This window comes from Heptranchias perlo, unplaced genomic scaffold (genome assembly GCF_035084215.1).
Source record: "Heptranchias perlo isolate sHepPer1 unplaced genomic scaffold, sHepPer1.hap1 HAP1_SCAFFOLD_739, whole genome shotgun sequence".
NCBI classification, from domain to species: domain Eukaryota; kingdom Metazoa; phylum Chordata; class Chondrichthyes; order Hexanchiformes; family Hexanchidae; genus Heptranchias; species Heptranchias perlo.
This window is the reverse complement of record NW_027139771.1, coordinates 25,498-43,459: the sequence shown is the minus strand read 5'-3', so window position 1 is coordinate 43,459 and position 17,962 is coordinate 25,498. Positions and strand designations below refer to the sequence as shown.

The window sequence follows — 17,962 nt, the reverse complement described above, 5'->3', positions numbered from 1 at the left end:
GTCGGGATGGTGTTGTCCCCATGTGCCTGCTGCCCTTGTCCTTCTAGGTGGTAGAGGTCGCGGGTTTGGGAGGTGCTGTCGAAGAAGCCTTGGCGAGTTGCTGCAGTGCATCCTGTGGATGGTACACACTGCAGCCACAGTGCATGGTGGATCCCCAGCTTCTGACCTGCTTTTGTAGCCACAGTATTTATGTGGCTGGTCCAGTTAAATTTCTGGTCAATGGTGATCCCAGGATGTTGATGGTGGGGGATTTGGCGATGGTAATGCCATTGACTGTCAAGGGAAGGTAGTTAGACTCTCTCTTGTTGGAGATGGTCATTGCCTGGCACTTGTCTGGCGCGAATATTACTTGCCACTTATGAGCCCAAGCCTGGATGTTGTCCAGGTCTTGCTGCATGCGGGCTCGGACTGCTTCATTATCTGAGGGGTTGTGAATGGAACTGAGCACTGTCATCAGCGAACATCCCCATTTCTGACCTTATGATGGAGGGAATCTCATTGATGAAGAGCTGAAGATGGCTGGGCCTAGGACACTGCCCTGAGGAACTCCTGCAGCAATGTCCTGGGGCTGAGATGATTGGCCTCCAACAACCACTACCATCTTCCTTTGTTCTATGTATGACTCCAGCCACTGGAGAGTTTTCCCCCTGATTCCCATTGACTTCAATTTTACTCGGGCTCCTTGGTGCCACACTCTGTCAAATGCTGCCTTGATGTCAAGGGCAGTCACTCTCACCTCACCTCTGGAATTCATCTATTGTGTCTATAAGAACGTAAGGAGCAGGAGTAGGCCATACGGCCCCTCGAGCCTGCTCCGCCATTCAATAAGATCATGGCCGATCTTCGACCTCAACTCCACTTTCCCGCCTGATCCCCATATCCCTTGATTCCCCTAGAGTCCAAAAATCTATCGATCTCAGCCTTGAATAAACTCAACGACCCAGCATCCACAGCCCTCTGGGGTAGAGAATTCCAAAGATTCACAACCCTCTGAGTGAAGAAATTCCTTCTCATCTCAGTCCTAAATGGCCGACCCCTTATCCTGAGACTATGCCCCCTAGTTCTAGACTCTCCAGCCAGGGGAAACAAGCTCTCAGCATCTACCCTGTCAAACCCCCTCAGAATCTTGTATGTTTCAATGAGATCACCTCTCATTCTTCTAAACTCCACAGAGTTTAGGCCAATTCCACTCAATCTCTCCTCATAGGACAACCCTCTCATCCCAGGAATCAATCCAGTGAACCTTCGTTGCACTGCCTCGGGAAATTTGGACCAAGGCTGTAATGAGGTCTGGAGCCGAGTGGTCCTGGCGGAACCCAAACTGAGCATCGGTGAGTAGGTTATTGGTGAGTAAGTGCCACTTGATAGCACTGTCGACGACACCTTCCGTCACTTTACTGATGATTGAGAGTAGACTGATGGGGCGGTAATTGGCTGCGTTGGATTTGTCCTGCTTTTTGTGGACAGGACATACCTGGGCAATTTTCCACATTGTCGGGTAGATGCCAGTGTTGTAGCTGTACTGGAACAGCTTGGCTAGAGGCGCAGCTAGTTCTGGAGCACAAGTCTTCAGCACTATAGCTGGGATGTTATCGGGGCCCATAGCCTTTGCTGTATCCAGTGCACTCAGCCGTTTCTTGATATCACGTGGAGTAAATCGAATTGGCTGAAGACTGGCTTCTGTGATGGTGGGGATATCGGGAGGAGGCTGAGATGGATCATCCACTCGGCACTTCTGGCTGAAGATGGTTGCAAACGCTTCAGCCTTGTCTTTTGCACTCACATGCTGGACTCCGCCATCATTGAGGATGGGGATGTTTGCAGAGCCTCCTCCTCCCGTTAGTTGTTTAATTGTCCACCACCATTCACAACTGGGTGTGGCAGGACTGCAGAGCTTTGATCTGATCCGTTGGTTGTGGAATCGCTTAGCTCTGTCTATAGCATGTTGCTTCCGCTGTTTAGCATGCATGTAGTCCTGAGTTGTAGCTTCACCAGGTTGGCACCTCATTTTTAGGTACACCTGCTGCTGCTCCTGGCATGCTCTTCTACACTCCTCATTGAACCAGGGTTGATCCCCTGGCTTGTTGGTAATGGTAGAGTGAGGAATATGCCGGGCCATGAGGTTACAGATTGTGCTGGAATACAATTCTGCTGCTGCTGATGGCCCACAGCGCCTCATTGACGCCCAGTTTTGAGCTGCTAGATCTGTTCTGAATCTATCCCATTTAGCACGGTGATAGTGCCACACAACACGTTGGATGGTGTCCTCAGTGCGAAGACGGGACTTTGTCTCCACGAGGACTGTGTGGTGGTCACTCCTACCAATACTGTCCTGGACAGATGCATTTGCGACAGGTAGATTGGTGAGGACGAGGTCAAGTAGGTTTTCCCTCGTGTTAGTTCTCTCACCACCTGCCGCAGGCCCAGTCTAGCAGCTATGTCCTTCAGGACTCGACCAGCTCGGTTGGTAGTGGTGCTACCGAGCTACTCTTGGTGATGGACATTGAAGTCCCCCACCCAGAGTACATTCTGTGCCCTTGCTATCCTCAGTGCTTCCTCCAAGTGGTGCTCAACATGGAGGAGGACTGATTCATCAGCTGAGGGAGGGCGGTAGGTGGTAATCAGCAGGAGGTTTCCTTGCCCATGTCTGACCGAAAGCCACGAGACTTCATGGAGTCCAGAGTCAATGTTGAGGACTCCCAGTGCCACTCGCATCTGATTGTATATCACTGTGCTCCCACCTCTGGTGGCTCTGTGCTTCAACAGTCTGTGAGATACCTCACCCAACTTTGGCACCAATCCCCAGATATTAGTGAGGGGGACTATTCAGGGGCGACTGGGCTGGATGTACCTTGGCCATGCCTGAATCCGCTGCCTAGATTACTCTGGGGTTTGGGGGGGGGGTCAGGACCGAGTGAATATTCTGGGGTTTTGGGGGGGGGCGGTGATCAGGGCACTGAGTGAATGCTCAGGGGTTTAGGGGGGGGGGGTGGGGGTCAGGGCACTGAGTGAATGCTCTGGGGTTTGGGGGGGGTCAGGACACTGAGTGAATGCTCAGGGGTTTGGGGGGGGTCAGGACACTGAGTGAATATTCTGGGGTTTGGGGGGGGTCAGGACACTGAGTGAATATTCTGGGGTTTGGGGGGGGGGTGTCAGCACTCTCCTATATAGATATAAAAACCCATCCTTCACTCTGAGAGATAACCCACGTTGGGTATGGTTCCACTGCCACTTCCCACTGATTCATCCAAGTGGCCATTTGTGAGCTTAGGGCGATGGGTTGTCAGAGTCCAACATCCGTACACCCTGAGAAAAATCCATAATTTTGAAGCACCTTCCAGATTTCGGCAGCAGCGAATCATGTGCTGATCTTGAGGTGCAATTGGAGTGGGAGGGAGACGGGGAGACGGGTGGGTGGGAGGGAGGGAGGGAGATGGGTGGGTGGGAGGGAGACGGGTGGGAGGGAGTCAGGTGTGTGAATGGTGGTAATTTCTCACCTGTACTTCGGCCCCTGACCACCTTGTGTTAGTGGATGCTGATTGGATCCATTGTTATTGAGGTCAGGATCCTAATGTTGGTGCTAACTGAGGGGTGACTGAAGGATTCTGTGGGACAGGAATCTGCTTCTCTCCCATTGCATGTTTGTGCTTGTTGAGTTCCTGACCGAGAAGCAACACTGAACATTGAAGCTTTGTAGCTGGTTGTGATATGAACAAACTGTACTTGTTTAATTGTTCCTCCATCTATCTCTCAGTAATTGGCTCCCACATAAAGCAGACTGAGCTGTTGAGACTTGTTTTATTTGTCTGACGAACTCCAGCTTGGGTCAGAGAGTGCTGAGCGGTTGCTGTTTTACTTAGTGCCACAACATGCTCCTATTACACACTTCCCTATCTTCCACCCACAGGGCAGATATTAATCATATTGAGCAGGAATCTATGAGTCAAGTACTGGGAGTGACAGAGTTCCTGCTTCTGTTCACTGACATTAACATTCCACAGATGGGCATTGTGGTTTGTCCCTGAACCGGACTGAAGTGGCTCAGACCCATGGCCTGTCCCCGACAAAGATAGCCTACTTATCATTTACCTTTTCCAGAAAATTCATGTTGTGTTGTCCTGTATGTAACGCGCACTCTGTGCTCTGTGCTTTCCTGTATATAACGCACTTTGTCCTCTGTGTTTTCCAGAATAGAAGGAATTTGGGTTGTTTTTTCCTGCATATAACGCACTTTGAGCTGAAAACCGCCTTGAGTGCCGCACTCTGGGAGGATTCCTGCACTGCCTGCCTCTTCCTACCTTGCTGCATGGCCACCCACTCACTATCCTCCTGAATTCTCTGTGGCTGTGGGATGACCACCTCCTGGCTGATTTCCCCTCTCTCAAACCCAGGGGTCACTGGACAATGATCAGGCATCTGGTTGTTCTTCAAACCGGCGCTGACACGATGGGCCGAATGGCCCCCTCTGTGCTGTATCTTTTCGATGGCTCGATGGTTCTAGGAGCAGGAACATAATATAAGAAATAGGAGCAGGAGCAGGCCATACGGCCCCTCGAGCCTGCTCCGCCATTCAATCAGATCATGGCTCATCTTCGACCTCAACTCCACTTTCCCGCCCAATCCCCGTATCCATTGATTCCCCTAGAGTCCAGAAATCTATTGATCTCAGCCTTGAATATACTCAATGACTCAGCAGGCACAGCCCTCTGGGGTGGAGAATTCCAAAGATTCACAACCCTCTGAGTGAAGAAATTCCTCCTCGTCTCAGTCCTGAATGGCCGACCCCTTATCCTGAGACTATGCCCCCTGGTTCTAGACTCTCCAGCCAGGGGAAACAGTCTCTCAGCATCTACCCTGTCAAGCCCCCTCATAATCTTATATGTTTCAATGAGATCACCTCTCATTTTTCTAAACTCCAGAGAGTACAGGCCCATTCTACTCAATCTCTCCTCATAGGACAACCCTCTCATCCCAGGAATCAATCTGATGGCTTACATCCTAGGGTCTTGAGGGAAGTGGCAGTCGGGATTGTGGATGCTTTGGTAATAATTTTCCAAAATTCTCTGGACTCGGCAAAGGTCCCGGTAGATTGGAAAACTGCTAATGTAACACCCTTATTTAAAAAGGGTAGTAGGCAGAAGGCTGGAAATTATAGACCAGTTAGCCTAACATCTGTGGTGGGTAAAATTTTGGAGTCTATTATTAAGGAGACAGTAGCGGAACATTTGGATAAACATAATTTAATAGGACAAAGTCAGCATGGCTTTACGAAGGGGAAGTCATGTCTGACAAATTTGCTTGAGTTCTTTGAGGACATAACGTACAGGGTGGATAAAGGGGAACCAGTGGACGTAGTGTATTTAGACTTCCAGAAGGCATTCGACAAGGTGCCACATAAAAGATTATTGCTCAAGATAAAGAATCACTGGATTGGGGGTAATATTCTGGCATGGGTGGAGGATTGGTTATCTAACAGGAAGCAGAGAGTTGGGATAAATGGTTCATTCTCGGACTGGCAACCAGTAGCCAGTGGTGTTCCGCAGGGGTCTTGGCTGGGTCCCCAACTCTTTACAATCTATATTAACAATTTGGAGGAGGGGACCGAGTGTAAAGTATCAAAGTTTGCAGATGATACAAAGATGGGAGGGAAAGTAGAGAATGAGGAGGACATAAAAAACCTACAATGGGATATAGACATGCTGGGTGAGTGGGCAAAGATTTGGCAGATGCAATACAATATTGGAAAATGTGAGGTTATGCACTTTGGCAGGTAAAATCAGAGAGCAAGTTATTATCTTAATGTCGAGAAACTGGAAAGTACTGCAGTACAAAGGGATCTGGGGGTCCTAGTGCAAGAAAATCAAAAAGTTAGTATGCAGGTGATCAAGAAGGCCAACGGAATGTTGGCTTTTATTGCTAGGGGGATAGAATATAAAAACAGGGAGGTATTGCTGCAGTTATATAAGGTATTGGTGAGACCGCACCTGGAATACTGCATACAGTTTTGGTGTCCATACTTAAGAAAAGACATACTTGCTCTCGAGGCAGTACAAAGAAGGTTCACTCGGTTAATCCCGGGGATGAGGGGGCGGACATATGAGGAGAGGTTGAGTAGATTGAGACTCTACTCATTGGAGTTCAGAAGAATGAGAGGCGATCTTATTGAAACATATAAGATTGTGAAGGGGCTTGATCGGGTGGATGCGGTAAGGATGTTCCCAAGGATGGGTGAAACTAGAACTAGGGGGCATAATCTTAGAATAAGGGGCTGCTCTTACAAAACTGAGATGAGGAGAAACTTCTTCACTCAGAGGGTAGTAGGTCTGTGGAATTTGTTGCCCCAGGAAGCTGTGGAAGCTACATCATTAAATAAATTTAAAACAGAATTCGACAGTTTCCTAGAAGTAAAGGGAATTAGGGGTTACGGAGAGGGGGCAGGAAATTGGACATAAATTTAGATTTGAGGTTAGGATCAGATCAGCCATGATCTTATTGAATGGCGGAGCAGGCTCGAGGTGCCGATTGGCCTGCTCCTGCTCCTATTTCTTATGTTCTTATGTAATCTAGTGAACATTTGTTGCATCGCTTCTAAGGCAAGTATATGCAAGAATCATAGAAAAGTTACAGCACGGAAGGAGGCCATTCAGCCCATCGAGTCCACGCTGACTCTGTGCAAGAGCAATCCAGCTAGTCCCACTCCCCCGCCCTTTCCCTGTAGCCCTGCAAATTTTTTCCTTTCAAGTACTTATCCAGTTCCTTTTTGAAAGCCATGATTGAATCTGCCTCCACCATCCCCTCGGGCAGTGCATTCCAGATCATAATCCTTCCTTAGATAAGGAGACCAAAACTACACAATACTCCAGGTGTGGTCTCACCAAAGCCCTGTACAATTGTAGTAAGACTTCCTTACTCTTGTACTCCATCCCCCTTGCAATAAAGGCATTTGCTTTCCTAATTGTTTGCTGTACCTGCATACTAACATTTTGTGTTTCTTGTACGAGGACACCCAGATCACTCTGAACACCAACATTTAATAGTTTCTCACTATTTAAAAAATATTCTGTTTTTCTATTCTTCCTCCCAAAGTGAATAACCTCACATTTCCCCACATTATACTCCATCTGCCACATTCTTGCCCACTCTCTTAACCTGTCTATATCCCTTTGCAGACTCTTTGTGTCCTCCTCACAGCTTACTTTCCCACCTAGCTTTGTATCGTCAGCAAACTTGGATATTTTACACTCGGTCCCTTCATCTAAGTCATTAATAGAGATTGTAAATAGCTGAGGCCCAAGCACCGATCCTTGTGGCACCCCACTAGTTACAGCCTGACAACCTGAGAATGACCCGTTTATCCCTACTCTCTGTTTTCTGTCCTTTAACCAATCCTCAATCCATGATAATATATTACCCCCAACCCCATGAGCCCTTATCTTGCGTAACAACCTTTTATGTGGCACCTTATTGAATGCCTTTTGAAAATCCAAATATACTACATCCACTGGTTCCCCTTTATCCACCCTGCTAGTTACATCCTCAAAAAACTCTAATAAATTTGTCAAACATGATTTCCCTTTTCATAAAACCATGTTGACTCTGCCTAATCATATTATAATTGTCTAAGTGCCCTGTTACCACATCCTTAATAATGGATTCCGGCATTTTCCTGACGACTGATGTCAGGCTAACAGGCCTGTAGTTCCCTGTTTTCTCTCCCTCCTATCTTGAATAGCGAGGTCACATTTGCTACCATCCAATCCGCTGATTTCCCCTCTCTCTAATCCAGGGGTCACTGGACAGTGATCAGGAATGGGGCCCTCGCCTGATTTCCCCTCTCTCTAATCCAGGGGTCACTGGACAGTGATCAGGAATGGGGCCCTCGCCTGATTTCCCCTCTCTCTAATCCAGGGGTCACTGGACAGTGATCAGGAATGGGACCCTCGCCTGATTTCCCCTCTCTCTAATCCAGGGGTGCTGAAGTTAATGGTTCTGTTTGTTTGAGTTGTCCCAGATACCAATCTTTCCCTTGACTCCCTATTTCCTGGTACCTACAATGCATGTTGTGGGAGAGCTGGAAATTCCACCTTTGGATTTGAGGAATATTTCCTGGGAGTGACTAGGGACATGGCTGGTTTCACATCATCAGGCTTCCCGCTGCTTAAAATAGCCTCGGGGCGAGCTCCCGCACGCATTTATTATTTTGGTTTGTCATATCAGAAGTATTTGTAAAATGAAAGGAGGTCATTGTTGTCATCATGATTGAAAGCCGAGCTGATGTATTGCAGTAACCATGGATACCGAAATAATTGCACTGGGAGATTAACGTTAAACACTGTTATTTTTGAGGCACTGTTGTCCCTCTAAGACACAATTGAGCTGATGCGACATTTAGCCAGCAACAAGGGGTGATGGGATTTGCACAAATGATCACCCCCCCACCTCAAAAATCTGCCTTCGACCAATCCATCCACCGTGATGCCCCCTCGCGACCCTCCCTCTCTCCCCTGTACTCCAGCAATGGGTTCTCATTCCCCAGCTCCTTCCCCTCTCTCAAATTCAGTTTCAATCCCTTCAGTTGGTTTTGACCCTCCTCTCAGTATCAGGACTGGTCACCAATCACCTCCTCTGTCACCACAAGTCTCAGTTTGATTGGCTGATTTCAGGAGTGATGGAAGTAACGAACTCCTCACCTTTTGTTAAAACTAATAACATTTTAACATTCTTCAATGGAACAAAGGAGATTAAAGGAAGGGGGGAAGGTGGGAGAAACTGGCGATGAGATTTAGGAGTGTATTTTATGATGGGGATGTTAAAGGCTCAAGAATGTGCAATGGCAAAGAGGGGTAAAAAGTTAATTGTTCATTTTTTCAATTCCACCCCAACCCCATCTTTTCCTGAAGGCACTGACTCTCACTGGGGTACAGTCCCACACACACTGACTCTCACTGGGGTACAGTCCCACACACACTGACTCTCACTGGGGGACAGTCCCACACACACTGACGCTCACTCGGGTACGGGTTCCACAGACACTGACTCTCACTGGGATACAGTTCCACAGACACTGACTCTCACTGGGATACAGTTCCACAGACACTGACTCTCACTGGGGTGCAGTTCCACAGACACTGACTCTCACTGGGATACAGTTCCACAGACACTGACTCTCACTGGGGGACAGTTCCACAGACACTGACTCTCACTGGGGGACAGTTCCACAGACACTGACTCTCACTGGGAGACAGTCCCACAGACACTGACTCTCACTGGGGGACAGTCCCACAGACACTGACTCTCACTGGGGTACAGTTCCACAGACACTGACTCTCTCACTGGAATACAGTTCCACAGACACTGACTCTCTCACTAGAATACAGTTCCACTGACACTGACTCTCTCACTGGAATACAGTTCCACAGACACTGACTCTCTCACTGGAATACAGTTCCACAGACACTGACTCTCTCACTGGGGTACAGTTCCACAGACACTGACTCTCACTGGGGGACAATCCCACAGACACTGACTCTCACTGGGGGACAGTTCCACAGACACTGACTCTCACTGGGGTACAGTTCCACAGACACTGACTCTCTCACTGGGGTACAGTTCCACAGACACTGACTCTCTCACTGGAATACAGTTCCACAGACACAGACTCTCTCACTGGGGTACAGTTCCACAGACACTGACTCTCTCACTGGGGTACGGGTTCCACAGACACTGACTCTCACTGGGGGACAGTTCCACAGACACTGACTCTCACTGGGGTACAGTTCCACAGACACTGACTCTCACTGGAATACAGTTCCACAGACACTGACTCTCTCACTGGGGTACAGTTCCACAGACACTGACTCTCTCACTGGGGTACAGTTCCACAGACACTGACTCTCTCACTGGAATACAGTTCCACACACACTGACTCTCTCACTGGAATACAGTTCCACAGACACTGACTCTCTCACTGGAATACAGTTCCACAGACACTGACTCTCTCACTGGGGTACGGGTTCCACAGACACTGACGCTCACTGGGGTACAGGTTCCACACACACTCTCTCTCTCACTGGGGTACAGTTCCACAGACACTGACTCTCTCACTGGGGTACAGTCCCACACACACTCCCTTCCTAACAGCACTGTGGGAGAACCGTCACCACACGGACTGCAGTGGTTCAAGAAGGCGGCTCACCACCACCTTCTCAAGGGCAATTAGGGATGGGCAATAAATGCCGGCCTTGCCAGCGACGCCCACATCCCGTGAACGAATAAAAAAAAAAACACTGTCGCTCACTGGGGTACAGTTCCACAGACACTGACTCCCACTGGGGTACGGGTTCCACAGACACTGACTCCCACTGGGGTACGGGTTCCACACACACTGACTCTCACTGGGGTACAGTCCCACACACACTGACTCTCACTGGGGGACAGTCCCACACACACTGACGCTCACTCGGGTACGGGTTCCACAGACACTGACTCTCACTGGGATACAGTTCCACAGACACTGACTCTCACTGGGATACAGTTCCACAGACACTGACTCTCACTGGGGTGCAGTTCCACAGACACTGACTCTCACTGGGATACAGTTCCACAGACACTGACTCTCACTGGGGGACAGTTCCACAGACACTGACTCTCACTGGGGGACAGTTCCACAGACACTGACTCTCACTGGGAGACAGTCCCACAGACACTGACTCTCACTGGGGGACAGTCCCACAGACACTGACTCTCACTGGGGTACAGTTCCACAGACACTGACTCTCTCACTGGAATACAGTTCCACAGACACTGACTCTCTCACTAGAATACAGTTCCACTGACACTGACTCTCTCACTGGAATACAGTTCCACAGACACTGACTCTCTCACTGGAATACAGTTCCACAGACACTGACTCTCTCACTGGGGTACAGTTCCACAGACACTGACTCTCACTGGGGGACAATCCCACAGACACTGACTCTCACTGGGGGACAGTTCCACAGACACTGACTCTCACTGGGGTACAGTTCCACAGACACTGACTCTCTCACTGGGGTACAGTTCCACAGACACTGACTCTCTCACTGGAATACAGTTCCACAGACACAGACTCTCTCACTGGGGTACAGTTCCACAGACACTGACTCTCTCACTGGGGTACGGGTTCCACAGACACTGACTCTCACTGGGGGACAGTTCCACAGACACTGACTCTCACTGGGGTACAGTTCCACAGACACTGACTCTCACTGGAATACAGTTCCACAGACACTGACTCTCTCACTGGGGTACAGTTCCACAGACACTGACTCTCTCACTGGGGTACAGTTCCACAGACACTGACTCTCTCACTGGAATACAGTTCCACACACACTGACTCTCTCACTGGAATACAGTTCCACAGACACTGACTCTCTCACTGGAATACAGTTCCACAGACACTGACTCTCTCACTGGGGTACGGGTTCCACAGACACTGACGCTCACTGGGGTACAGGTTCCACACACACTCTCTCTCTCACTGGGGTACAGTTCCACAGACACTGACTCTCTCACTGGGGTACAGTCCCACACACACTCCCTTCCTAACAGCACTGTGGGAGAACCGTCACCACACGGACTGCAGTGGTTCAAGAAGGCGGCTCACCACCACCTTCTCAAGGGCAATTAGGGATGGGCAATAAATGCCGGCCTTGCCAGCGACGCCCACATCCCGTGAACGAATAAAAAAAAAAACACTGTCGCTCACTGGGGTACAGTTCCACAGACACTGACTCCCACTGGGGTACGGGTTCCACAGACACTGACTCCCACTGGGGTACGGGTTCCACAGACACTGACTCTCACTGGGGTACGGGTTCCACAGACACTGACTCTCACTGGGGTACAGTCCCACACACACTGACGCTCACTGGGGTACAGTCCCACACACACTGACTCTCACTGGGGTACAGTCCCACACACACTGACGCTCACTGGGGTACAGTCCCACAGACACTGACTCTCACTGGGGTACAGTCCCACACACACTGACTCTCACTGGGGTACAGTCCCACACACACTCACTCTCACTGGGGTACAGTCCCACACACACTGACGCTCACTGGGGTACGGGTTCTACAGACACTGACTCTCACTGGGGTACAGTTCCACACACACTGACTCTCACTGGAATACAGTTCCACAGACACTGACTCTCTCACTGGAATACAGTTCCACAGACACTGACTCTCTCACTGGGGTACAGTTCCACAGACACTGACTCTCTCACTGGGGTACAGTTCCACAGACACTGACTCTCACTGGGGTACGGGTTCCACAGACACTGACTCTCACTGGGGTACGGGTTCCACACACACTGACTCTCACTGGGGTACAGTTCCACACACACTGACTCTCACTGGGAGACAGTTCCACAGACACTGACTCTCACTGGGGGACAGTTCCACAGACACTGACTCTCTCACTGGAGTACAGTTCCACAGACACTGACTCTCTCACTGGAGTACAGTTCCACAGACACTGACTCTCTCACTGGGGTACAGTTCCACAGACACTGACTCTCTCACTGGGGTACAGTTCCACAGACACTGACTCTCTCACTGGGGTACAGTTCCACAGACACTGACTCTCTCACTGGGGTACAGTTCCACAGACACTGACTCTCTCACTGGGGTACAGTTCCACAGACACTGACTCTCTCACTGGGGTACAGTTCCACAGACACTGACTCTCTCACTGGGGTACAGTTCCACAGACACTGACTCTCACTGGGATACAGTTCCACAGACACTGACTCTCACTGGGATACAGTTCCACAGACACTGACTCTCACTGGGATACAGTTCCACAGACACTGACTCTCACTGGGGGACAGTCCCACAGACACTGACTCTCACTGGGGGACAGTCCCACAGACACTGACTCTCACTGGGAGACAGTCCCACAGACACTGACTCTCACTGGGAGACAGTTCCACAGACACTGACTCCCACTGAGGTACAGTTCCACAGACACTGACTCTCTCACCGGGGTACAGTTCCACAGTCACTGACTCTCTCACTGGAATACAGTTCCACAGACACTGACTCTCTCACTGGGGTACAGTTCCACAGACACTGACTCTCTCACTGGAATACAGTTCCACAGACACTGACTCTCACTGGGGTACAGTTCCACAGACACTAACTCCCACTGGGTACGGGTTCCACAGACACTGACTCCCACTGGGGTACGGGTTCCACAGACACTGACTCCCACTGGGGTACGGGTTCCACAGACACTGACTCCCACTGGGGTACGGGTTCCACAGACACTGACTCCCACTGGGGTACGGGTTCCACAGACACTGACTCCCACTGGGGTACGGGTTCCACAGACACTGACTCCCACTGGGGTACAGTTCCACAGACACTGACTCTCTCACTGGAATACAGTTCCACAGACACTGACTCTCACTGGGGGACAGTTCCACAGACACTGACTCTCACTGGGTACCGGCCAATCTTCGTTGTGAGATCCCAAATGGTGAGTGTTGTCTGCAGACTATTCAGCTGTGGGGGCAAGACCACCGAGCCTCTCCTGACCTGGTGTGCGCACTCACTTTCCAGCAGAGTCCAGTGGATAAATGCACAGGAACCCTGACCCAGTGCAACCCGGATGGTTGTGTGGATAACTCAGAACGCAGTGACGATCGCTACTGGGACACGGCTACTTGCACTGTTTGTTTTTGTCCTGGGATATTGTGTTAGAAACAGATATTTGTGGGACTGTGAATGTGACCCAGGTATTGAATGTGTTACAGGTCATGTCTTTGATGGAGGATATGATGCAGGAACTGAATGATATGAGGAACTTCAAAGATGGTATTGAAGATCGCATGACAGGCATTGACAAAACTACGGATTTGGTGAGACACGTGTGAAGGCACCTCACGGCAGTGATTTAACTCAGTTCATTCGAATTTCCCCCCCACTTTCTACTATTTGTATCTAGATACAAACAGTGAGACCATTCCCCTTGTATATGCAGGCAGTGAGGCCGTTCCCCTTGTATATGCAGGCAGTGAGGCCGTTCCCCTTGTATATGCAGGCAGTGAGGCCGTTCCCCTTGTATATGCAGGCAGTGAGGCCGTTCCCCTTGTATATGCAGGCAGTGAGGCCGTTCCCCTTGTATATACAAGCAGTGAGACCATTCCCCTTGTATATACAAGCAGTGAGACCATTCCCCTTGTATATACAAGCAGTGAGACCATTCCCCTTGTATATACAAGCAGTGAGACCATTCCCCTTGTATATGCAGGCAGTGTGACCATTCCCCTTGTATATGCAGACAGTGAGGCCGTTCCCCTTGTATATACAAGCAGTGAGACCATTCCCCTTGTATATGCAGGCAGTGAGACCATTCCCCTTGTATATGCAGACAGTGAGGCCGTTCCCCTTGTATATGCAGATTGTGAGGCCGTTCCCCTTGTATATACAAGCAGTGAGACCATTCCCCTTGTATATGCAGGCAGTGAGACCATTCCCCTTGTATATGCAGACAGTGAGGCCGTTCCCCTTGTATATACAAGCAGTGAGACCATTCCCCTTGTCTATACAAGCAGTGAGACCATTCCCCTTGTATATGCGGGCAGTGTGACCATTCCCCTTGTATATGCAGGCAGCGAGACCATTCCCCTTGTATATGCAGACAGTGAGGCCGTTCCCCTTGTATATACAAGCAGTGAGACCATTCCCCTTGTATATGCAGGCAGTGAGACCATTCCCCTTGTATATACAAGCAGTGAGACCATTCCCCTTGTATATGCAGGCAGTGAGACCATTCCCCTTGTATATACAAGCAGTGAGACCATTCCCCTTGTACATGCGGGCAGTGAGACCATTCCCCTTGTATATGCGGGCAGTGAGACCATTCCCCTTGTACATGCAGGCAGTGTGACCATTCCCCTTGTACATGCAGGCAGTGTGACCATTCCCATTGTACATGCAGGCAGTGTGACCATTCCCCTTGTACATGCAGGCAGTGTGACCATTCCCCTTGTACATGCAGGCAGTGTGACCATTCCCCTTGTACATGCAGGCAGTGTGACCATTCCCCTTGTACATGCAGGCAGTGTGACCATTCCCATTGTACATGCAGGCAGTGTGACCATTCCCCTTGTACATGCGGGCATAAGAACATAAGAACATAAGAAATTGGAGCAGGAGTAGGCCAATCGGCCCCTCGAGCCTGCTCCGCCATTCAATAAGATCATGGCTGATCTGATCCCAACCACAAATCTAAAGAACACAAGAAGTCGGAGCAGGACCCGGCCACATAGCCCCTGGGCCCTCTCCGCCACCCACAGGGCATTGACCGATCCGAACTCAGCTTCATGTCCAATTTCCTGCCCGCTCCCCATAACCCCTAATTCCCTTTACTTCTAGGAAACTGTCTATTTCTGTTTTAAATTTATCTAATGATGTAGCTTCCACAGCTTCCTGGGGCAGCAAATTCCACAGACCTACCACCCTCTGAGTGAAGAAGTTTCTCCTCATCTCAGTTTTGAAAGAGCAGCCCCTTATTCTAAGATTATGCCCCCTAGTTCTAGTTTCACCCATCTTTGGGAACATCCTTACTGCATCCACCCGATCAAGACCCTTCACAATCTTATATGTTTCAATAAGATCGCCTCTCATTCTTCTGAACTCCAATGAGTAGAGTCCCAATCTACTCAACCTCTCCTCATATGTCCGCCCCCTCATCCCCGGGATTAACCGAGTGAACCTTCTTTGTACTGCCTCGAGAGCAAGTATGTCTTTTCTTAAGTATGGAGACCAAAACTGTATGCAGTATTCCAGGTGCGGTCTCACCAATACCTTATATAACTGCAGCAATACCTCCCTGTTTTTATATTCTATCCCCCTAGCAATAAAAGCCAACATTCCGTTGGCTTTCTTGATCACCTGCTGCACCTGCATACCAACTTTTTGATTTTCTTGCACTAGGACCCCCAGATCCCTTTGTACTGCAGTACTTTCCAGTCTCTCGCCATTAAGAAAATAACTTGCTCTCTGATTTTTCCTGCCAAAGTGCATAACCTCACATTTTCCAATATTATATTGCATCTGCCAAATCTCCGCCCACTCACCCAGCCTGTCTATATCCCCTTGCAGGTTTTTTATGTCCTCCTCACTCTCTACTTTCCCTCCCATCTTTGTATCATCTGCAAATTTTGATATGTTGCACTCGGTCCCCTTCTCCAAATCGTTAATATAGATTGTAAAGAGTTGGGGACCCAGCACCGACCCCTGTGGAACACCACTGGTTACTGGTTGCCAGTCCGAAAATGAACCATTTATCCCAACTCTCTGCTTCCTGTTTGATAACCAATCCTCCACCCATGCCAGAATATTACCCCCAATCCCGTGATTTTTTATCTTAAGTAATAATCTTTTATGTGGCACCTTGTCGAATGCCTTCTGGAAGTCTAAATACACTACGTCCACTGGTTCCCCTTTATCCACCCTATACGTTATATCCTCGAAGAACTCAAGCAAATTTGTCAGACATGACTTCCCCTTCATAAAGCCATGCTGACTTTGTCCTATTAAATTATGCTTATCTAAATGTTCCGTTACTGTCTCCTTAATAATAGACTCCAAAATTTTACCCACCACAGATGTTAAGCTAACTGGCCTATAATTTCCAGCCTTCTGCCTACTACCCTTTTTAAATAACGGTGTTACATTAGCAGTTTTCCAATCTGCCGGGACCTCTCCTGAGTCCAGGGAATTTTGGAAAACTATCACCAAAGCATCCACAATCCCTACTGCCACTTCCCTCAAGACCCTAGGATGGAAGCCATCAGGTCCAGGGGATTTATCCGCCTTGAGTCCCATTATTTTACTGAGTACCATCTCTTGAGTGATTTTAATCGTATTTATCTCCTCCCCCCCGAGAGTCCCCTGTTTGTCCAGTGTTGGGATATTCTTAGTGTCCTCTACTGTAAAGACTGAAACAAAATATTTGTTCAGCATTTTTGCCATCTCCATGTTTCCCACCATTAATTTCCCGGTCTCATCCTCTAAGGGACCTATGTTTGCCTTAGCCACCCTTTTTCTTTTTATATAACTATAGAAACTCTTGCTATCTGTTTTTATATTTTTTGCTAATTTCTTTTCATAATCTAACTTCCTTTTCTTAATCAATCCTTTAGTTACTTTTTGCTGTCTTTTGAAGAATTCCCAATCTTCTATCTTCCCACTAAGTTTGGCTACCTTATATGTCCTTGTTTTTAGTCGGATACTATCCTTGATTTCTTTACTTAGCCACGGGTGGCTGTCATTTCTTTTACACCCTTTTTTCCTCAGTGGAATATATTTATTTTGAAAGTTGTAAAATAACTCCCTAAATGAACACCACTGCTCATGTACCGTCTTACCCTTTAATCTATTTTCCCAGTCCACTTTAATCAATTCCGCTCTCATACCATCATAGTCTCCTTTATTCAAGCTCAGTACGCTTGTTTGAGAATCAACCTTCTCACCCTCTAATTGGATATGGAATTCAACCATGTTGTGGTCGCTCGTTCCAAGGGGATCCTTAACTAGGACATTATTAATTAATCCTGACTCATTACACAGGACCAGGTCCAAGGTTGCCTGCCCCCTTGTAGGATCAGTTACATACTGCTCAAGAAATCCATCCCTGATGCACTCAATGAACTCGTCCTCAAGGCTGCTCTGCCCAATTTGATTTGTCCAGTTAATATGATAATTAAAATCCCCCATAATTATGGCTGTTCCCTTATTACATGCCCCGACTATCTCCTGATTAATACTTCTTCCAGCAGAGTTGCAACTATTAGGAGGCCTATATACTACGCCCACTAATGTTTTTTTTCCCTTATTATTCCTTATCTCCACCCAAACTGTTTCATTATCTTGATGCTTTGTCCCAATATCATTTCTCTGTATTACAG

General features: G+C 48.6%; 1 protein-coding gene across 1 annotated transcript in view; it reads left to right on the top strand.

Annotated features, from left to right (window-relative positions):
• The window catches only part of LOC137319131 (uncharacterized protein C16orf96-like), a gene marked incomplete at its 3' end in the record, with an annotated part of 55,462 nt that overhangs the window by 13,032 nt on the left and 24,468 nt on the right, over positions 1-17,962 (top strand). Inside the window, exon 2 of the mRNA XM_067981478.1 lies at positions 13,802-13,906. Coding sequence (XP_067837579.1) covers positions 13,802-13,906 — 105 coding nt within the window. The remainder of the gene's footprint in view (positions 1-13,801; positions 13,907-17,962) is intronic.